The following is a 23,957-nucleotide window of genomic DNA, read 5'->3' on the forward strand; positions in this document are numbered from 1 at the left end:
ATGTCTCAGACTGTATATAAATCAGCACTCGGAGGCTCCGCAGCCGTCATGTCTCAGACTGTATATAAATCAGCACTCGGAGGCTCCTCAGTTGTCATGTCTCAGACTGTATATATAATCAGCACTCGGAGGCTCCGCAGCTGTCATGTCTCAGACTGTATATATAATCAGCACTCGGAGGCTCCGCAGCTGTCATGTCTCAGACTGTATATAAATCAGCACTCGGAGGCTCCACAGACGTCATGTCTCAGACTGTATATAAATCAGCACTCGTAGACTCCGCAGCCGTCATGTCTCAGACTGTATATATCAGCACTCGGAGGCTCCGCAGAAGTCATGTCTCAGACTGTATATAAATCAGCACTCGGAGGCTCCGCAGCCGTCATGTCTCAGACTGTATATAAATCAGCACTCGGAGGCTCCTCAGTTGTCATGTCTCAGACTGTATATATAATCAGCACTCGGAGGCTCCGCAGCTGTCATGTCTCAGACTGTATATATATCAGCACTCGGAGACTCCTCAGTTGTCATGTCTCAGACTGTATATATATCAGCACTCGTAGACTCCGCAGATGTCATGTCTCAGACTGTATATAAATCAGCACTCGTAGACTCCGCAGCCGTCATGTCTCAGACTGTATATATCAGCACTCGGAGGCTCCGCAGAAGTCATGTCTCAGACTGTATATAAATCAGCACTCGTAGACTCCGCAGCCGTCATGTCTCAGACTGTATATAAATCAGCACTCGTAGACTCCGCAGCCGTCATGTCTCAGACTGTATATATCAGCACTCGGAGGCTCCGCAGAAGTCATGTCTCAGACTGTATATAAATCAGCACTCGTAGACTCCGCAGCCGTCATGTCTCAGACTGTATATATCAGCACTCGGAGGCTCCGCAGAAGTCATGTCTCAGACTGTATATAAATCAGCACTCGTAGACTCCGCAGCCGTCATGTCTCAGACTGTATATATCAGCACTCGGAGGCTCCGCAGAAGTCATGTCTCAGACTGTATATAAATCAGCACTCGTAGACTCCGCAGCCGTCATGTCTCAGACTGTATATAAATCAGCACTCGTAGACTCCGCAGATGTCATGTCTCAGACTGTATATAAATCAGCACTCGGAGGCTCCGCAGATGTCATGTCTCAGACTGTATATAAATCAGCACTCGGAGACTCCTCAGTTGTCAATTCTCATTTATTTTATTACAAAGAGATTTTCACGTTAAAAAGGAGTTTTGTATAAAAGTTGGCACTTTGTGAACTGGAAACACAAAGGGAGTTGTCAGGTAAATAGCAGTGCCCCTCGTGCCCAGACTCCACCCTGTAATACAATAATCCTCAGACCCCCCTCCCCCACCCTGATCCCCCCCACATAGTCTTCTTAAATACAAGGAAAAGGAAGCGACGTGGCTGGTTTTCTGGAGTATAATAAATACGTTTTGGGGATCCCTTATGGCTGCTGGCTGGAACGCTGAGGGACATTTTGCACCGACTGGAGTTTGGCGGAGCTTACAAGAGTGTCCCAGTAACAAGTAATATGGCCTCGAGGCTCCAACTTATCAGCATTCAGTCTGGATAGTTCTAGAGGCGCCCGCAGAGCCAGCAGCCTACCTTCCATCATCTCGCTCCACTTACATCTGGTCGCCGTAGGCAGCTCATCTGTGTTTCACGAAAACCTTCCCCCAGTTATACTTGAGGCCACCTTTATTAGGAGAAGTATCTGGGAGGATAATACTGATATGGTGGCAACACTGCAATAAATACTGACATGAAGGGTGGCGGTATAATGACCTGCTGCAGCATGGCGGTAGTACGGACAGTATAACAGTTGCAGGTAGCTTATTTGTCTCATCATCTACTACTTCCAGGGTGAATAGAGAGCTGTCCGTAGCTATCCTGACAGAGAGGTCAGCGCCCATCACACATGCATCGTGGGAGTCTTCTGCTGCTTGTGGCACTAGCGGATTATGGCATTACTGACCTAAGAGTACAAAATGGAGATGCCAGAGAATGCAGCGTTCATGGCTCTGTGATATGAGAGACGGTTCTCCCAACGTCACATAGTGAGAGGAAAGAGACTACAGAGATACAAGAAGCAGAGGGTCAAGACTGGAATGAAGTCTTCAAGCAGACATAGGGTATGAGACACACAGGACAATGGGCACACAGTATATGAGGCAGGTTGCACCTCAGCACTTCATACAAGGCGATTAGTACCGTACATGCAATGACAGGGACTGACTCGTGTAATACTAAGCACCCCCCTCCTCCCAGGACAGACGTGTAATGCTAAGTGATGGGTGCACGGGATTTATTGCTTAGTCTGGGAAGACCCATCCTTCTGACGTGGGAATCTTTGGCCCTCATGATAGGAATATTGGGGGTGGTTATTGAGCAGTTATTGCATAGTGAGAGAAATACCACTTTCAGGACCACAGATCGATTGCTGACTGTCTCCCTCTATCGTGAGACACGTTCAACCCTAAATATTACCAAGCATGTCTATCTCACCCTCTTCTGTGTGTCCATGGAGGGTGCTAGACAAGTGACAGTGCAAGGTCAGAGTTAAGACACCACGAGTGGAGATAAGGCTTTGTGTGTAGACCCATCTCTCAATAATGCTCCAGAGTTCCCCAGAGTCTTTGTTCCCCTTTAACCACTTTTGGCGCTCTGTCCAGACATTTTTTAACAATCCGTATTTCAGCTGACATGTCAGACCACGTTATATACGTTCCCTGCCCCAGCAGAACGCTCTCCACACAGTTCTGGGGTCTGTACCAGTCTGCCGCCCAGTACCGTGCACTGGAGATATTCTATACAGTTATCAGACAGAGAAGATCTACATGTCATCTCCAGCATCTTGGGTCATCCTGGGGGTTGTAGTGTTCTTTGTGTAGAGCATTATATGATTGTGTTTTGATCACATCTAGCCGTCAGTCATGTTGGGGGTTGTGGTGTTCTATGCGTAGTGTATAGGGTCACATCTGGTGGTCGGACTATGACAGTGTTTGCTCCAGATCAGGAGTGCACAGGATTTTGTAGACTTTAGGAGTCAGTTTGTGAAGCCTCAGACTGTGCACAGACGTCGCCAAGATTTAGAGTATTGAAAAGTGGAACTTTTTTTATATTCTTATTGGTAAATCTGAACAGTGGGCAAATATAAAAGGATAAAATCTGACCTGAAGACAAATCAGATAACTGTATACAATGCCATCCAGCCTTCCTCCATAGAAAACACATCCTAAGTACAACACTCCTTCTCCGACACATACGTCACATATAATATTCACTATGAAGTCCACCTTCTCACCCATTTCTTAGTGTTGCCCTCTTACTCTATGTTATCAAACATTCCTTATTCCATCTTTCGTCTTAGGTCACATTTGGCCAAGTGGCTTGGTCAAGCTCATATGACCATGATTACATGCCTGTCAAGATCCTAGTAAAGAGCCTGGATAGGTCCCAGCCCTTTCAGGTCGTATGCAGCTGCTGGTGAGCAGGTCCTGCCTGATATGTAGAAAATGTTGAAAAAAAAATTAGCTGCCAGTCTAGGGCAGGGCTGCATGTTGGTCGTCATTGACATTACATGTCTTTCTACTCATGTGTATCATCACGTGCTGCAGAGACACAAAGCCTCCCACCCCTGGTCAACAAAGTAAATCTTGAATGAATCATCATAGAAGGATCACCCTTAAGTTTGGCCTCAGAAACTAAGATGAGTCCATCTAACCTTCTCACGTTCTATATTATTTGGCTTCATTCTCTGCAGACTTTATGGTCTTTAAACTTTTACAACAAGAACATTTTTCACTGATTCAGACTCATTTTTCCTATGTGTCTTTATCCTCTGCGTTCACTGATTAAATTCTTAGTTCCCCTTCATTAGAAGGGTCAAGGTTATGTTCTGTACTAAGGACAGAGGCAGATGGACCTTGTGAGATACCAAATGGGGATACAACAGGTGAGCGTGCTGCTAGAGGAGACAAGGATGGGGAAAAGCTAGGTGGTATAATAGAAGAGGAGAGAGAAGCTTCGTAGGTGATAGGGGAGCGGCGTAGGGAGGAGAAATTAGGGAAGGTTCTGCCCACCGCAGGCTTAGGAGGCACGGTTTTAGCACCTGGGTGAGCAACAGATGTGATAAGAGGAGGTGGATCAATACGGGGTTGAGGAATTGCTTTTGGTTTTGGCTGAAAAGGTTTTCTTAATGCTGACTCGTCCTTTAGCCGAGCAATCTCCATGAACACACTGGCCAACGGCTGAAACTGAGGACACCAGTTCAGCAAATAATCCCAGTTGTAGCTGCCACGTAATTCCTCATCGCTAGCAACAATCGCTGTCAAAGATCCTTCTACGGATGGTTTGCCATCTTCAGGGAAACAATAGTCTTTGGGGTGTGACATATTTAACCCACATCCCACCCCCATGAAAGCACCTCCTCCCCCGCTATCATCTCGGTACAGTGTTGACTGACCAGAACCCTTTGTTTTGTTCTTAAACCATTGCCCACTGTCCATAGAGGGGTCACAAGAGATGTCAGACAGCTGGTCAGCATCTTGTTGTATACCAGAATCTGGACCACGCGCAGAAATGTGCTCTTGCATAGAAGATGTAATGCTTGCAACACGGGGATATTCATTGATCATACGGATCTCATCATCTTCTGCAGCTTCGGCTGACCCTCGGCCACTGGAATGTGAGGGATCTAGAGAGCCTCCTCTAGTATAAGATCCATCAACAGTGGAAGATTCCATGGAGTATCCTGGAAGAGTTTGGTGATAAATTCGATCACCGCTACCAAGTGCTGATTTATCATGCCCCATTCTCTGTAGGGTGCTACCTTGTAAAGTGTCCAGTTGGGCATCCGTTTCTTGGCTTTTCTTCTGCATCCCCCGAGACCTACAGACAACCAGAATAATTGCAACCGCAGCTAAAACCACAACTACTGCCAATGACGAAGCCACGGACACTATTAGCAGTAAATTCAGATCTGGGGCCAAACCAAATGATGTATGTGTAATGTCCACAGTTAGCTGAGCCATGGCCACACGTGAAGATGGTAGAGGGCTGTGAGCATGAACTTCCATAATCATTTCCCGTGTCTCTCTTTTTGAGCGTCCAGAACGGTGTCTCTCACTGTCAACCTTCAGAAAGACCTGACCTGTTGTTTCATTGATTCCAAAGTAGGGCGAAGGCTTAGAAAAGGAGTAGAGGACCACGCCATCAGCACCTTCATCTTCATCTGTTGCCTGAACTCGGCCAATAATCTGCCCTTTGTTAGAGCCTTCAGGCACCTCAAAATTATAGTATGGAGCAACAAAGACAGGGTCATACTCATCTTCCCCTGTCACAAGAACTTGCACCGTGACTGTAGCAGAAAAGTTGCCCGCATCTGTTGCTTTTATTATCATATTGAAGACTTTGCTGCGCTCGTAATCAAAGCTCTGCCTGGACAGTAGTTCTCCGGAAGTCCTGTTGACAGCAAATACATCTTTTCCAGTGACTAGTCCTGGATCTGTGGCTGGGAGCTCTACTACTGTATATAGCAACTGGCCAAATATTCCTGTGTCAAGGTCAATGGCATGAATGATAGTCAGTAAAGTGTTTGCTGGCTGGTTTTCCTTTATACTCGTGGTCAGGATCTGTACTGGAAAGTAAGGCTTGTTGTCATTGATGTCACGAACTTCCACAGTCACAGGAGCAAGTGCGAAATTTACCAGTCCACTGTTGCCATCAAAAGCAAGGACTACCAATGTATGTACAGCCTGCCTCTCCCGGTCTAGCTGACGCACCAGCTTAATGGCGCCTGTTGCATCACTGATCTGAAAATTTCGACTCTCATCCCCTGATGTAATTCTGTAATGCACCATACCATTTTGTCCAGAGTCAGAATCTTGCGCCATAACCCTTAGCACCTCAGAGCCAACAGGTGCGGCTTCACTAAGGAGCACACTGTAATCCAGACGTGGAAATACTGGCGGATTATCATTGATATCCAACACAGTGATGAGTACATGAACAGAGTGACTTCTCTGGGGAACACCTCTATCAGATGCACCTAGAGTTAGATTATAGGCGTGAGTTGTCTCAAAATCTAGTGTATCTGTTAAGATGATAGAACCAATTTGTTGAAATTGTCCATTCCAGAAGCGCAATCCACTCTGGACTTGGAAAACATTGCCAACATTTCCACTAAGAATAGTATAATCCAGTACGGAATTTTCTGGTGTTAAGTCTGCATCAGTGGCCTCTAAAATCAAGATGGTGCTACCTAGTGGCAGGTTCTCAGGTACAGCCGCTGTGTATTGTTGTTGTGGGAAAGTGGGGACATGGTCATTAACATCCATAACCAGAATCTGGACTGTCACAAGGGAAGCAAGACTTGGGGATCCTTGATCTCGAGCTTCTATCAGCACATCCACCAGAGGTTGTGACGTGTCCAACTCTATCCGTTGTTTCGTGAAAAGGGTCCCTGAAAATAGGAAATGAATAATTACATATTCACCAGGTAGAACACCTTCAGCAGATGTAATGTAGTAATGAATGGCAAGGTAAATCTATGAGCTGTGTAGGTACTGTTCTTGGAAAGTGAATGGTATTGTTTTTGTAACATACATGGACATCTTAAAGGGGTTATACTCTGCTCATATCCAGGGGTTACGACCACCTGGGGTTATCCAGGGGCTTTGACCAACCTGCAATCCAGCAGTGGTAGTCATGCTTGCACACTATAGGAAGAAGCACTGGGCTTCCACACTCCCATGGTCCTAGCCACCAGATTTAAGAGTGGTCGGAACCCCTGGAAACGAGGAGTGTATAATGTGATGGAAAAGTGAATCAAACCAGCAAAGGAGGCAATATGGGGAATCACAATACATTAGTAAGTTCCTTGTATTAGTTTTCTCTACATGATAAATGCCATTTGCTGAAGTGAGAGGACCCCTTTACTATCTGCACCTCAGTCACACAATTTAAGGGAGCAGAAGTAACCAAAACAAGAACAACTGGACTTTTTACAAAAACTCCCAAGATCTGCCTTTTTTTGTGGAAAAGTAACTGCCTGTAAACGTTAAGACTGTGTGTTTAGGATGCTGCCATCTTCACTAGCTCTCATATATCAGCACAGCTTCATTCCCGGACTGATTTCCATGAAGGAACTCCCTCCCGTGTACTGATGCTGAGAGTCTTTCTGCAGTCTGCCCTGTATGCTCTACTCTCTGTATAATTGGACACAGTCTCCTTCCTCCTCCCCCCTGCAAACTACCTTGTTTGTTCTTCTCTCCCTCCTATCTACAGCCTGAGTTAGCTGGTCTGCTTGGATCCTCTCCTCCTTCTCCACACTCTGATCTGCCATGGACAAACTCCTCCCACTCCTCTATCTCTAACACGAGAGAAGGGAGGGGAAGGCAGAGGGAGCCAGCAGAGCTATGATGGATTTATCTCAGATTCTTAGACTTACACGCACTCTGCAGAAGCTAGGTAGGGGAATTTTAGTAAACATTATTTAGAAAGTTGCTTTTGCAATGGTCTCTATATTTTGGTCCCTTCCATTTCCATTTACTGTGTGAGCAAAGATGAAATATTCATGTCCCCGTATGTTAAAAAAACAAAACAAAACTCTTATATGGGGAGTACTTACCTGCTTATGTTACTGATCAGTGGTGCTTAAAAGTTTGTGAACCCTTCAGACTTTTTTTTATACGACCACCAGCTCCCTGCACTTAATACGGAGGGAGTCAGGGTCACCTAGAACCAAGCCAACAGGAAAACAACAAATACAGAAATAGACTTATCTGAAAACCTAGCTGTAGCAACTTCTAGCAGAGAACACAATCCAGGATGTAATATAAACCGCAAGGTGAGGCAGTATGGGAGGAGATATATAGGGAGGCAATCACTGCTAATAGATGACAGCTGGGAGAGGGAGGAGAGATGTCAAAACGAAAGCAAAACAAAAGAAGATCATGCAGGAGGTACTGAAGAACGTCTATCAGAACTTCTCAAAGATCTGGTGGTGACACATGTGCTCTCGGCAGCTGAAGGCATCTGTGCTGGACACAAGTTTTATTATATGCAAATGAACCTCTAGGAGCAACGGGGGTGTTTTGTCTGTAAATTGCCAATTGCAGCACAAGGTCCTCGAATGCTACCTTGGCATTCACGTCTGGTGGACTATACACCGCCACTAAGATTATACATGTAAACTCCTGAGGTAAATAAAAAGCTCGACACTTAATGATCAAGTACTCCAGAATCCTGGAACAATAAGCCCTCATGGTGGCTGCATGGGTGTGCCAAGCTCCACTTACATACACGCACACCCGCCAACCCCTAACCTTCCCCGAACCTTGCACTGTCCTATCTGCTCGGAAAAACTGTCCTCCCATCCATCTCCAGACCGGCACTTGGGACTTCGCTGCTCCGCCATGTCTCAGAAAAATATTAAGCAGCATCTTTTTTGCACACACATCCAAGCTTCCAATTCACCGAAGCTAGAAGTATATCTCGGCTTCGCCACCAGCTCCATCCAGACTGCGCGAGTATCAGATCATCAGACTGTGGCACTCCGACAAGCTCCGATGGCAACTGCTTGGGATCAAAAAGTTATTTTCCACCAGTCATACGTGCGCTCTGTGCTCACTTCACAGATAGAGACAATACCTTGCCAATGCTGGTGGAACACTGAGCCGCGCGGTAAGCACTCACCTCCATGTTATCATGTGTAACGGCAACGCCCCCGTTGCTCCTAGAGGCTAATTTGCATATATCGAAACCTAATTTTTCTTAGCAATGCGGGCACATATGAACATGGACCACCACAGATGCCTTCAGCTGTCAGAAGCATATGTAACAGGTCAGCCGGTGTCATAGGGACAAAACTGCTGATAGATGCCCTTTAAATAAGAAGAAGAGTAATGTTCTGTAATGGCCGAGTCACAGCCCGGACCTTAATCCAACAGAAATATTGTGGAAGGACCTAAAGCAAACAGTTCATGGGAGGAAACTACCAACATAGCAGAGCTGAAACTGTTCTGATGTGCAGGGCTAATCAACTGCTACTGGAAACAAGGCGGTCACAGCAGATACTTACAGCAGGGGTTCACATACTTTTACCGCTCACAGACATGTGATATTGGATAACTTTCCATGATAAATGAATGACCAAGTCTAACATTCTTGACTTGTTTGATTTGCTTATCTTTATCTACTTTTAATACTGACATTTAGGTCAAATTTATGCAAAAATATAAATATTCTGAAGGGTTCACAAACTTTCAAGCACCAGTGTATATCAGAGGGACTTATGGTGCACAGGTTTGGGGCTAGGCCTCATTAATAGTAGAAATGGAAGTATTGTGTACTGGTACCATTATCAGGATCGATGTGAAAGGCGCCGGTATCAGACGAGGACACTCGGTAAGTGACTCTGCCCATCTCCCCGGAGTCTCGATCAGTGGCAGAAATAGTGATGAGTGGGGTCCACGCCGCAGTGTGCTCCATGATGATGACCTGATGGGACGAAAGTGATGGATCAGCACCAGAGAGCGCCGTATACCAGTGTAACTGCGGGATACGTAAATCATTATATACCGGGGCGGAGGGGACCCTTGTGGACACAGTTTACCTGGTATAGGCTCTGCTTGAACTCTGGAGCATTGTCATTGACATCCTGCAGAGTGAGCCTCACATCTGCCCGTGTCTGGTGTTTACCATCTGATGTCTGTATCGTTAAAGTGTACGATGCCCGCTCCTCGTAATCCAGGGGCTCTGTAAGCCATATCTGCCCTCCATAGCGGAAGATGCTGAATATGCTTCCTGGAGCGCCATCAATAGTCAGTGTGTACCACAAGGGTGGTCCAGAGTCCACGTCATTGGCCGTCACCTGAGCAATTTCCGAGCCAATGTGAGCATCTGTAGATGAGAGGGGTGTTAGTATGTCTCTCCTCATCTTGGTTGATAGGATACGATGATTGGTTCCGGGGAACCACAGGTATCACCATGCTGGCCAGATGTTCTGGATGGGAAAATATAGGTCACACCACATGTATACCTACCTTCAAGGATAGTGAGCTCCAGCTGGAGAGGGATGGTGGGACTGTTATCATTAACATCCATCACGACCAGGGTTAGTGTAGCTGACCCAGTCAGTGAAGGGGACCCGCGATCTGTCGCTGTGACCACCAACCTGAAAAGAGACAAACTATATACAGTTAGCAGACCACCTACAGATCTTCTCAGACTCAATCGGCTGGAGATGCCTATGTATATATATACAGTTGCAAGAAAAAGTATGTGAACCCTTTGGAATGATCTGGATTTCTGCACAAATTGGTCATAAAATGTGATCTGATCTTCATCTCAGTCACAACAATAGACAATCACAGTTTGCTTAACCTAATAACACACAAAGAGTTACCATGTTACCATTATAGAACACACCATGTAAACATTCACAGTGCAGGTGGAGAAAGTATGTGAACCCCTAGACTAATGACATCTCCAAGAGCTAATTGGAGTGAGGTGTCGCCAACTGGAGTCCAATCAATGAGATGAGATTGGAGGTGTTGGTTACAGCTGCCCTATAAAACACACACCAGTTCTGGGTTTGCTTTTCACAAGAAGCATTGCCTGATGTGAATGATGCCTCGGACAAAAGAGCTCTCAGAAGACCTACGATTAAGAATTGTTGACTTGCATAAAGCTGGAAAGGGTAATAAAAGTATCTCCAAAAGCCTTGCTGTTCATCAGTCCACGGTAAGACAAATTGTCTATAAATGGAGAAGGTTCAGCACTGCTGCTACTCTCCCTAGGAGCGGCCGTCCTGTAAAGATGACTGCAAGAGCGCAGCGCAGACCGCTCAATGAGGTGAAGAGGAATCCTAGAGTGTCAGCTAAAGACTTACAGAAGTCTCTGGCATATGCTGACATCCCTGTTAGCGAATCTACGATACGTAAAACACTAAACAAGAATGGATTTCATGGAAGGATACCACAGAGGAAGCCACTGCTGTCCAAAAAAACATTGCTGCACGTTTACAGCTTGCACAAGAGCACCTGGATGTTCCACAGCAGAACTGGCAAAATATTCTGTGGACAGATGACACCAAAGTGGAGTTGTTTGGAAGAAATACACAACACTATGTGTGGAGAAAAAGAGGCACAGCACACCAACCTCAAAACCTCATCCCAACTGTGAGGTATGGTGGTGGGGGCATTATGGTTTGGGGCTACTTTGCTGCGTCAGGGCCTGGACGGATTGCTTTCATCGAAGGAAAAAAAGAATTCCCAAGTTTATCAAGACATTTTGCAGGAGAACTTAAGGCCATCTGTCCACCAGCTGAAGCTCAACAGAAGATGGGTGTTGCAACAGGACAACGACCCAAAGCATAGAAGTAAATCAACAACAGAATGGCTTAAACAGAAGAAAATCCGCCTTCTGGAGCGGCCCAGTCAGAGTCCTGACCTCAACCCGATGGAGATGCTGTGGCAGGACCTCAAGAGAGCGATTCCCACCAGACATCCCAAGAATATTGCTGAACTGAAACCGTTCTGTAAAGAGGAATGGCCAAGAATTACTCCTGACCGTTCTGTACAGAGGAATGGTGAAGAATTACTCCTGACCGTCCTGTACAGAGGAATGGTGAAGAATTACTCCTGACCGTTGTGCGCGTCTGATCTGCAACTACAGGGAACGTTTGGTGGAAGTTATTGCTGCCAAAGGAGGTTCAACCAGTTATTAAATCCAAGGGTTCACATACTTTTTCCACCTGCACTGTGACTGGTTACATGGTGCGTTCAATAACAACATGGCAACATTTAACTTTTTGTGTGTTATTAGTTTAAGCAGACGGTGATTGTCTATTGTTGTGACTTAGATGAAGATCAGATCACATTTTATGACCAATTAGTGCAGAAATCCATATCATTCCAAAGGGTTCACATACTTTTTCTTGCAACTGTATATATATTGTGGGGACTCGCTCTGGTAGACAGGATTAGCGGACGCAGTATAGAGGCCACAACAAGTTCTTTGGATCAAACAGTTCAGTGTTTTATTCACACTCTAGGTAAGCAGTCATAATAAAACAAAAGACACCTTGCGGTGTTGGTGTAATTCACAACATGCAGCAATTCTGCCTCAAAGAGTTCTTGCTGATAGCAGCCCCAACCTGTGTTCACGCCAAACAGATAGCAAGCCTTCATCCAGACACAAGGCTCCCAGATCCCAACACAGAGACCTGGCTTCTGAGCCCAGCTGCCTATTTAAGGACAGCCAGGTGCTGCCAAAACACGGACAGGCATTTAAAATCCGGTCCAGTATTTGTCCTCACCTGGCTGTAAATCAGCCCTGCAGCACATGCTGGGAAGAAAATACCTGCTACATGCTGTAGGGTGGACCCCTGACCATCACTGGTTCTCTGATGTGTTTATGGAGTTCGCTGTGTGAGCCCAGGGTCCTCCACAGCCCAAAGCAGGCTATGTGTAGCTACTACTACTGTAAGGGGGCACATATCTGGGCATTACTACTGTGAGGGGGCACATATCTGGGCATCACTACTGTGAGAGGGCACATATCTGGACATTACTGTGAGGGGGCACATATCTGGGCATTACTACTGTGAGGGGAACATATCTGGGCATGTCTACTGTGAGGGGGCACATATCTATACATAACTACTGTGAGGGGGCACATACTGTATTTGGCCATAACTACAGTGAGGGGGGCACATATCTGGGCATTACTACTGTGAAGGGGAACATATCTGGATGTAACCACTGTGAGGGGGCACATATCTGGTATAACTACTGTGAGGGGGCACATATCTGGTATAACTACAGTGAGGGGGCACATATCTGGTATAACTACAGTGAGGGGGCACATATCTGGATATAACTACTGTGAGGGGGAACATATCTGGTATAACTACTGTGAGGGGGCACATATCTGGTATAATTACTGTGAGGGGACACATATCTGGATATAACTACTGTGAGGGAGCACATATCTGGTATAACTACTGTGAGGGGGCACATATCTGGGTATAACTCCTGTGAGGGGGCACATATCTGGATATAACTACTGTGAGGAGCACATATCTGGATATAACTACTGTGAGGGAGCACATATCTGGTATAACTACAGTGAGGGGGCACATCTCTTGGCATATCTACTGTGAGGGGGCACATATCTGGGTATAACTACTGTGAGGGGGCACATATCTGGGCATTACTACTGTGAAGGGGCACATATCTGGACATAAGTACTGTGAGGGGTACAAATATGGGCCACACCACTATGGTGGAGACACACATTGGAATTAATATTGTGAAGGGCACATATCTGGACATAACTGCTGTGATGGGTACATATCTAGGCATGTGTACTGTGAGGGGGCACATATCTGGACATAAATACTCAAGGAGGCACATATTTGGCCATAACTACTGTGAGGGGGAACATATCTGCGTATAATTACTGTGAGGGAGCACATATCTGGGCATAACTACTGTGAGGAGCACATATCTGGATATAACTACTGTGAGGGGGCACATATCTAGGCATGTCTACTGTAAGGAGCACATATCTGGGTATAACTACTGTGAGGGGGAACATTTCTGGGTATAATTACTGTGAGGGAGCACATATCTGGGCATAACTACTGTGAGGAGCACATACCTGGATATAACTACTGTGAGGGGGCACATATCTAGGCATGTCTACTGTAAGGAGCACATATCTGGATATAACTACTGTGAGGGGGAACATATCTGGACTTAACCACTGTGAGGGGGCACATATCTGGTATAACTACTGTGAGGGGGCACATATCTGGTATAACTACAGTGAGGGGGCACATATCTGGTATAACTACAGTGAGGGTGCACATATCTGGATATAATTACTGTGAGGGGGCACATATCTGGCCACAACTACTGTGAGGGGGCACATATCTGGGTATAACTACTGTAAATACCTGCTACATGCTGTAGGGTGGACCCCTGACCATCACTGGTTCTCTGATGTGTTTATGGAGTTCGCTGTGTGTGCCCAGGGTCCTCCACAGCCCAAAGCAGGCTATGTGTAGCTACTACTACTGTAAGGGGGCACATATCTGGGCATTACTACTGTGAGGGGGCACATATCTGGGCATTACTACTGTGAGAGGGCACATATCTGGACATTACTGTGAGGGGGCACATATCTGGTATAACTACTGTGAGGGGGCACATATCTGGTATAACTACTGTGAAGGGGAACATATCTGGACTTAACCACTGTGAGGGGGCACATATCTGGTATAACTACTGTGAGGGGGCACATATCTGGTATAACTACAGTGAGGGGGCACATATCTGGATATAATTACTGTGAGGGGGCACATATCTGGCCACAACTACTGTGAGGGAGCACATATCTGGGTATAACTACTGTAAATACCTGCTACATGCTGTAGGGTGGACCCCTGACCATCACTGGTTCTCTGATGTGTTTATGGAGTTCGCTGTGTGTGCCCAGGGTCCTCCACAGCCCAAAGCAGGCTATGTGTAGCTACTACTACTGTAAGGGGGCACATATCTGGGCATTACTACTGTGAGGGGGCACATATCTGGGCATTACTACTGTGAGAGGGCACATATCTGGACATTACTGTGAGGGGGCACATATCTGGGCATTACTACTGTGAGGGGAACATATCTGGGCATGTCTACTGTGAGGGGGCACATATCTATACATAACTACTGTGAGGGGGCACATACTGTATTTGGCCATAACTACTGTGAGGGGGGCACATATCTGGGCATTACTACTGTGAAAGGGAACATATCTGGATGTAACCACTGTGAGGGGGCACATATCTGGTATAACTACTGTGAGGGGGCACATATCTGGTATAACTACTGTGAGGGGGCACATATCTGGTATAACTACAGTGAGGGGGCACATATCTGGTATAACTACTGTGAGGGGGAACATATCTGGTATAACTACTGTGAGGGGGCACATATCTGGTATAACTACTGTGAGGGGGCACATATCTGGTATAACTACTGTAAGGGGGCACATATCTGGATATAACTACTGTGAGGGGCACATATCTGGGTATAATTACTGTGAGGGGACACATATCTGGAAATAACTACTGTGAGGGAGCACATATCTGGTATAACTACTGTGAGGGGGCACATATCTGGATATAACTACTGTGAGGGGCACATATCTGGATATAACTACTGTGAGGGAGCACATATCTGGTATAACTACTGTGAGGGGGCACATCTCTTGGAATATCTACTGTGAGGGGCACATATCTGGGTATAACTACTGTGAGGGGCACATATCTGGGTATAACTACTGTGAGGGGGCACATATCTGGGCATTACTACTGTGAAGGGGCACATATCTGGACATAAGTACTGTGAGGGGTGCAAATATGGGCCACACCACTATGGAGGAGACACACATTGGAATTAATATTGTGAAGGGCACATATCTGGACATAACTGCTGTGAAGGGTACATATCTAGGCATGTGTACTGTGAGGGGGCACATATCTGGACATAAATACTCAAGGAGGCACATATCTGGCCATAACTACTGTGAGGGGGAACATATCTGGGTATAATTACTGTGAGGGAGCACATATCGGGGCATAACTACTGTGAGGAGCACATATCTGGATATAACTACTGTGAGGGGGCACATATCTAGGCATGTCTACTGTAAGGAGCACATATCTGGATATAACTACTGTGAGGGGGCACATATCTGGTATAACTACTGTGAAGGGGAACATATCTGGACGTAACCACTGTGAGGGGGCACATATCTGGATATAACTACTGTGAGGGGGCACATATCTGGTATAACTACTGTGAGGGGGCACATATCTGGTATAACTACAGTGAGGGGGCACATATCTGGTATAACCACTGTGAGGGGGCACATATCTGGGTATAACTACTGTGAGGGCACATATCTGGACGTAACCACTGTGAGGGGGCACATATCTGGTATAACTACTGTGAGGGGGCACATATCTGGTATAACTACAGTGAGGGGGCACATATCTGGTATAACCACTGTGAGGGGGCACATATCTGGTATAACTACTGTGAGGGGGCACATATCTGGTATAACTACTGTGAAGGGGGCACATATCTGGATATAACTACTGTGAAGGGGGCACATATCTGGATATAACTACTGTGAGGGGGCACATATCTAGGCATGTCTACTGTAAGGAGCACATATCTGGATATAACTACTGTGAGGGGGCACATATCTGGTATAACTACTGTGAAGGGGAACATATCTGGACGTAACCACTGTGAGGGGGCACATATCTGGATATAACTACTGTGAGGGGGCACATATCTGGTATAACTACTGTGAGGGGGCACATATCTGGTATAACTACAGTGAGGGGGCACATATCTGGTATAACCACTGTGAGGGGGCACATATCTGGGTATAACTACTGTGAGGGGCACATATCTGGACGTAACCACTGTGAGGGGGCACATATCTGGTATAACTACTGTGAGGGGGCACATATCTGGTATAACTACAGTGAGGGGGCACATATCTGGTATAACCACTGTGAGGGGGCACATATCTGGTATAACTACTGTGAGGGGGCACATATCTGGTATAACTACTGTGAAGGGGGCACATATCTGGATATAACTACTGTGAGGGGGCACATATCTGGCCATAACTACTGTGAGGGGGCACATATCTGGGTATAACTACTGTGAGGGGGCACATATTTGGTATAACTACAGTGAGGGGGCACATATCTGGTATAACTACTGTGAGGGGGAACATATCTGGTATAACTACTGTGAGGGGGCACATATCTGGGTATAGCTACTGTGAAGGGCACATATCTGGTATAACTACTGTGAGGAGCACATATCTGGCCATAACTACTGTGAGGGGGCACATATCTGGTATAACTACTGTGAGGGGGCACATATCTGGGTATAACTACTGTGAGGGGGCACATATCTGGGTATAACTACTGTGAGGGGGACACATATCTAGGCATGTCTACTGTGAGGGGGCACATATCTGGGTATAATTACTGTGAGGGGCACATATCTGGGTATAACTACTGTGAGCGGGCACATATCTGGGTATAATTACTGTGAGGGGGGCACATATCTGGGTATAATTACTGTGAGGGGCACATATCTGGGTATAATTACTGTGAGCGGGCACATATCTGGGTATAATTACTGTGAGCGGGGCACATATCTGGGTATAATTACTGTGAGTGGGCACATATCTGGGTATAATTACTGTGAGGGGGGCACATATCTGGGTATAATTACTGTGAGGGGCACATATCTGGGTATAATTACTGTGAGGGGCACATATCTGGGTATAATTACTGTGAGGGGGCACATATCTGGGTATAACTACTGTGAGGGGGCACATATCTGGGTATAATTACTGTGAGGGGCACATATCTGGGTATAATTACTGTGAGGGGCACATATCTGGGTATAATTACTGTGAGGGGGCACATATCTGGGTATAATTACTGTGAGGGGGCACATATCTGGGCATAACTACTGTGAGGGGGGCACATATCTGGGTATAACTACTGTGAGGGGCACATACCTGGGTATAACTACTGTGAGGGGGCACATATCTGGGCATAACTACTGTGAGGGGGCACATATCTGGGTATAATTACTGTGAGGGGGCACATATCTGGGCATAACTACTGTGAGGGGGCACATATCTGGGTATAATTACTGTGAGGGGGCACATATCTGGGTATAATTACTGTGAGGGGGCACATATCTGGGTATAATTACTGTGAGGGGCACATATCTGGGCATAACTACTGTGAGGGGGCACATATCTGGGTATAATTACTGTGAGGGGCACATATCTGGACATAACTACTGTGAGGGGGGCACATATCTGGGTATAATTACTGTGAGGGGCACATATCTGGACATAACTACTGTGAGGGGGGCACATATCTGGTATAACTACTGTGAGGGCACACATATCTGGGTATAATTACTGTGAGGGGGCACATATCTGGACATAACTACTGTGAGGGGGCACATATCTGGGTATAATTACTGTGAGGAGCACAAACGTGAGGGGGGACATGTTGGCATGACTATGGTGAAGGGGGCACATATCTGAGCATAAATACTGTGAGGGGGGCACATATCTGGGTATAATTACTGTGAGGGGGCACATATCTGGACATAACTACTGTCAGGGGGCACATATCTGGGTATAATTACTGTGAGGAGCACAAACGTGAGGGGGGACATGTTGGCATGACTATGGTGAAGGGGGCACATATCTGAGCATAAATACTGTGAGGGGGCATAAGGGGGGATGGGTGTATAGTTCTGTTTTGGACTCAGTTAGAGGCGAGGACTATTATGAAAAACAATCGCCACTACGCACATAGTGTCCGCCTTCCTTCTATTGAAGTTTGCATTGTGCATGCTGGTCTTATCCTTGTGTGCATCTGCTCAAGGTTTACTATATGCAAATGAGCCTCTGGGAGCAACGGGGGCGTTGCCGTTACACCTAGAGGCTCTTCTCTCTCTGCCACTGCCGCACTCTCTGCACTTTGAGTGACGGGACGAGGCGTGATCACGTTTACACTGGCTGGTCCTGTCAATTAAAGTGCAGGGGGTGCGGCAGTGCAGAGAGAGCAGAGCCTCTAGGTGTAATGGCGACGCCCCCGTTGCTCCCAGAGGCTCATTCAGATACAGTAAAGTCTCATATTTCTCAGCAATGCCGGCACATATGAAGATGGGACCAACACAGATGTCTTCAGCTGCCGGGAGCACATGGAACAGGTCAGCCGGTGTCCTAGGGACAAAACTGCTGACAGATGCCTCTCGGGTCCCTTCATGAATTTTTGTAACTTCCGGCTACTGTTTTTGGCATGGCGATGCAGTTTGTCTGATAGGATGTATATGTAATCACACAAGACATCTGGAAGGGGAGGCCCTCTGTCTACACACCTGTAGCGCTGCACTCACCGAGCCTCGGACCAGATCTCGCGGTCTAATATAACAGCCGTGGTAACCACGCCAGTGTGTGGATCAATGTGGAACAGATCCTTCATGGGCTGAAACGGCTCAATCGTGTAAGTGATCTGACCGTTCATTCCTTGGTCAGGATCTTCTGCAAGGACCTGGAAATGGAACAATCAGTGCCTATTACTGGTGACCAGTGTAGTACTGGGGCGCAGGTGTCTACAACCCAGTAAGCTCTCACCTGGAGAAGACGACTCCCATCCGCCTGACCCTCCCTTACATAAGCCGTGTAGGAAGGAAGCTGAAAGCGGGGAGCATTGTCGTTGGCGTCCTGCAGCAGGATGGAGACCGTGGTGAAGGCGTAATGCTGGGCCGTCTCTGCCTGAATGACCAGCTTATGGCGAGGGTTAGCTTCGAAGTCCAGTGATGCCGGCTGCAGCACCGTGATCTGCCCTGGAGGAGAGACACCAGAGTTACAGCATATAACGCCCGGGGCGGTATTACACTTTCATCACTGGCTCCAGCTGGAAGTATTAAAGGGCTTTCCCAGCAAAAGAAAAAATCTGAAAAAACATCACAGAACGTTCCGCAAGGTTTAATCCTTGTAGATCTCATTAGTGCAGGGATCTCTACTGTGGATATTACTATGGTGAGGTTTAATCCTTGTAGATCTCATTAGCGCAGGGATCTCTATTATGGATATTACTATGGTGAGGTTTAATCCTTGTAGATCTCATTAGTGCAGGGATCTCTACTGTGGATATTACTCTGGTGAGGAGTAATCCTTGTAGATCTCTTTAGTGCAGGGATCTCTACTGTGGATATTACTATGGTGAGGTTTAATCCTTGTAGATCTCATTAGCGCAGGGATCTCTATTATGGATATTACTATGGTGAGGTTTAATCCTTGTAGATCTCTTTAGTGCAGGGATCTCTACTATGGATATTACTATGGTGAGGTTTAATCCTTGTAGATCTCATTAGTGCAGGGATCTCTACTGTGGATATTACTATGGTGAGGTTTAATCCTTGTAGATCTCATTAGCGCAGGGATCTCTATTATGGATATTACTATGGTGAGGTTTAATCCTTGTAGATCTCTTTAGTGCAGGGATCTCTACTATGGATATTACTATGGTGAGGTTTAATCCTTGTAGATCTCATTAGTGCAGGGATCTCTACTGTGGATATTACTATGGTGAGGTTTAATCCTTGTAGATCTCATTAGTGCAGGGATCTCTACTGTGGATATTACTCTGGTGAGGAGTAATCCTTGTAGATCTCTTTAGTGCAGGGATCTCTACTGTGGATATTACTATGGTGAGGTTTAATCCTTGTAGATCTCATTAGCGCAGGGATCTCTATTATGGATATTACTATGGTGAGGTTTAATCCTTGTAGATCTCTTTAGTGCAGGGATCTCTACTATGGATATTACTATGGTGAGGTTTAATCCTTGTAGATCTCATTAGTGCAGGGATCTCTACTGTGGATATTACTATGGTGAGGTTTAATCCTTGTAGATCTCATTAGTGCAGGGATCTCTACTGTGGATATTACTATGGTGAGGTTTAATCCTTGTAGATCTCATTAGTGCAGGGATCTCTACTATGGATATTACTATGGTGAGGTTTAATCCTTGTAGATCTCATTAGTGCAGGGATCTCTACTGTGGATATTACTATGCTGAGGTTTAATCCTTGTAGATCTCATTAGTGCAGGGATCTCTACTATGGATATTACTATGGTGAGGTTTAATCCTTGTAGATCTCATTAGTGCAGAGATCTCTACTGTGGATATTACTATGGTGAGGTTTATTCCTTGTAGATCTCATTAGTGCAGGGATCTCTAATGTGGATATTACTCTGGTGAGGTTTAATCCTTGTAGATCTCATTAGTGCAGGGATCTCCTCTGTGGATATTACTATGGTGAGGTTTAATCCTTGTAGATCTCATTAGTGCAGGGATCTCTACTGTGGATATTACTATGGTGAAGTTTAATCCTTGTAGATCTGATTAGTGCAGGGATCTCTACTGTGGATATTACTATGGTGAGGTTTAATCCTTGTAGATCTCATTAGTGCAGGGATCTCCTCTGGGGATATTACTATGGTGAGGTTTAATCCTTGTAGATCTCTTTAGTGCAGGGATCTCTACTGTGGATATTCCTAGGGTCAGGTTTAATCCTTGTAGATCTCATTAGTGCAGGGATCTCTACTGTGGATATTACTATGGTGAGGTTTATTCCTTGTAGATCTCATTAGTGCAGGGATCTCTACTATGGATATTACATGGTGAGGTTTATTCCTTGTAGATCTCATTAGTGCAGGGATCTCTACTGTGGATATTACTATGGTGAGGTTTATTCCTTGTAGATCTCATTAGTGCAGGGATCTCTACTGTGGATATTACATGGTGAGGTTTAATCCTTGTAGATCTGATTAGTGCAGGGATCTCCTCTGTGGATATTACTATGGTGAGGTTTAATCCTTGTAGATCTCATTAGTGCAGGGATCTCTACTATGGATATTACTATGGTGAGGTTTAATCCTTGTAGATCTCATTAGTGCAGTGATCTCTACTGTGGATATTACTATGGTGAGGTTTAATCCTTGTAGATCTCTTTAGTGCAGGGATCTCTACTGTGGATATTACTATGGTGAGGTTTAATCCTTGTAGATCTCATTAGTGCAGGGATCTCCTCTGTGGATATTACTATGGTGAGGTTTAATCCTTGTAGATCTCATTAGTGAAGGGATCTCTACTATGGATATTACTATGGTGAGGTTTAATCCTTGTAGATCTCATTAGTGAAGGGATCTCTACTATGGATATTACTATGGTGAGGTTTAATCCTTGTGGATCCCATTAGTGCAGGGATCTCCTCTGTGGATATTATTATGGTGAGGTCTAATCCTTGTAGATCTCATTAGTGCAGGGATCTCTACTATGGATATTACTATGGTGAGGTTTAATCCTTGTAGATCTGATTAGTGCAGGGATCTCTACTGTGGATATTACTATGGTGAGGTTTAATCCTTGTAGATCTCATTAGTGCAGGGATCTCTACTATGGATATTACTATGGTGAGGTTTAATCCTTGTAGATCTCATTAGTGCAGGGATCTCTATTATGGATATTACTATGGTGAGGTTTAATCCATGTAGATCTCATTAGTGCAGGGATCTCTACTATGGATATTACTATGGTGAGGTTTAATCCTTGTGGATTTCATTAGTGCAGGGATCTCTACTGTGAATATTACTATGGTGAGGTTTAATCCTTGTAGATCTCATTAGTGCAGGGATCTCTACTGTGGATATTACTATGGTGACTCGGTGAGGTTTAATCCTTGTAGATCTCATTAGCGCAGGGATCTCTACTGTGGATATTACTATGGTGAGGTTTATTCCTTGTAGATCTCATTAGTGCAGGGATCTCTACTATGGACATTACTATGGTGAGGTTTAATCCATGTAGATCTCATTAGTGCAGGGATCTCTACTGTGGATATTACTATGGTGAGGTTTAATCCTTGTAGATCTCATTAGTGCAGGGATCTCTACTGTGGATATTACTATGGTGAGGTCTAATCCTTGTGGATCTCATTAGTGCAGGGATCTCTACTGTGGATATTTCTATGGTGAGGTTTAATCCTTGTAGATCTCATTAGTGCAGGGATCTCTACTGTGGATATTACATGGTGAGGTTTAATCCTTGTAGATCTCATTAGTGCAGGGATCTCCTCTGTAGATATTACTATGGTGAGGTTTAATCCTTGTAGATCTCATTAGTGCAGGGATCTCTACTATGGATATTACTATGGTGAGGTTTAATCCTTGTAGATCTCATTAGTGCAGGGATCTCTACTGTGGACATTACTATGGTGAGGTTTAATCCTTGTAGATCTCATTAGTGCAGGGATCTCTACTATGGATATTACTATGGTGAGGTTTAATCCTTGTAGATCTCTTTAGTGCAGGGATCTCTACTGTGGATATTACTATGGTGAGGTTTAATCCTTGTAGATCTCATTAGTGCAGGGATCTCTACTATGGATATTACATGGTGAGGTTTAATCCTTGTAGATCTCATTAGTGCAGGGATCTCTACTGTGGATATTACTATGGTGAGGTTTAATCCTTGTAGATCTCATTAGTGCAGGGATCTCCTCTGTGGATATTACTATGGTGAGGTTTAATCCTTGTAGATCTCATTAGTGCAGGGATCTCTACTATGGATATTACTATGGTGAGGTTTAATCCTTGTAGATCTCATTAGTGCAGGGATCTCTACTGTGGACATTACTATGGTGAGGTTTAATCCTTGTAGATCTCATTAGTGCAGGGATCTCCTCTGTGGATATTACTATGGTGAGGTTTAATCCTTGTAGATCTCATTAGTGCAGGGATCTCTACTGTGGATATTACTATGGTGAGGTTTATTCCTTGTAGATCTCATTAGTGCAGGGATCTCTACTGTGGATATTACTATGGTGAGGTTTATTCCTTGTAGATCTCATTAGTGCAGGGATCTCTACTATGGATATTACTATGGTGAGGTTTAATCCTTGTAGATCTCTTTAGTGCAGGGATCTCTACTGTGGATATTACTATGGTGAGGTTTAATCCTTGTAGATCTCATTAGTGCAGGGATCTCTACTATGGATATTACTATGGTGAGGTTTAATCCTTGTAGATCTCATTAGTGCAGGGATCTCTACTGTGGATATTACTATGGTGAGGTTTAATCCTTGTAGATCTCATTAGTGCAGGGATCTCTACTGTGGATATTACTATGGTGAGGTTTATTCCTTGTAGATCTCATTAGTGCAGGGATCTCTACTGTGGATATTACTATGGTGAGGTTTAATCCTTGTAGATCTCATTAGCGCAGGGATCTCTACTGTGGATATTACTAT

At 45.2% G+C, this 23,957-nt stretch overlaps 1 protein-coding gene across 1 annotated transcript in view; it reads right to left on the reverse strand.

Annotated features, from left to right (window-relative positions):
• Positions 1-1,186: 1,186 nt before the first annotated feature.
• DCHS1 (dachsous cadherin-related 1) overlaps positions 1,187-23,957 on the reverse strand; it is a 123,715-nt gene continuing 100,944 nt past the window's right edge. The window contains exons 16-21 of the mRNA XM_044288281.1: positions 19,277-19,488; positions 19,039-19,193; positions 10,060-10,190; positions 9,630-9,916; positions 9,373-9,514; positions 1,187-6,476 (exon numbers count right to left, since the gene is read on the reverse strand). Of these exons, the coding sequence (XP_044144216.1) occupies positions 3,868-6,476; positions 9,373-9,514; positions 9,630-9,916; positions 10,060-10,190; positions 19,039-19,193; positions 19,277-19,488 (3,536 nt within the window). The 3' untranslated portion in view covers positions 1,187-3,867. The remainder of the gene's footprint in view (positions 6,477-9,372; positions 9,515-9,629; positions 9,917-10,059; positions 10,191-19,038; positions 19,194-19,276; positions 19,489-23,957) is intronic.

Source organism: Bufo gargarizans, chromosome 3 (assembly GCF_014858855.1).
Source record: "Bufo gargarizans isolate SCDJY-AF-19 chromosome 3, ASM1485885v1, whole genome shotgun sequence".
Classification (NCBI taxonomy): Eukaryota; Metazoa; Chordata; class Amphibia; order Anura; family Bufonidae; genus Bufo; species Bufo gargarizans.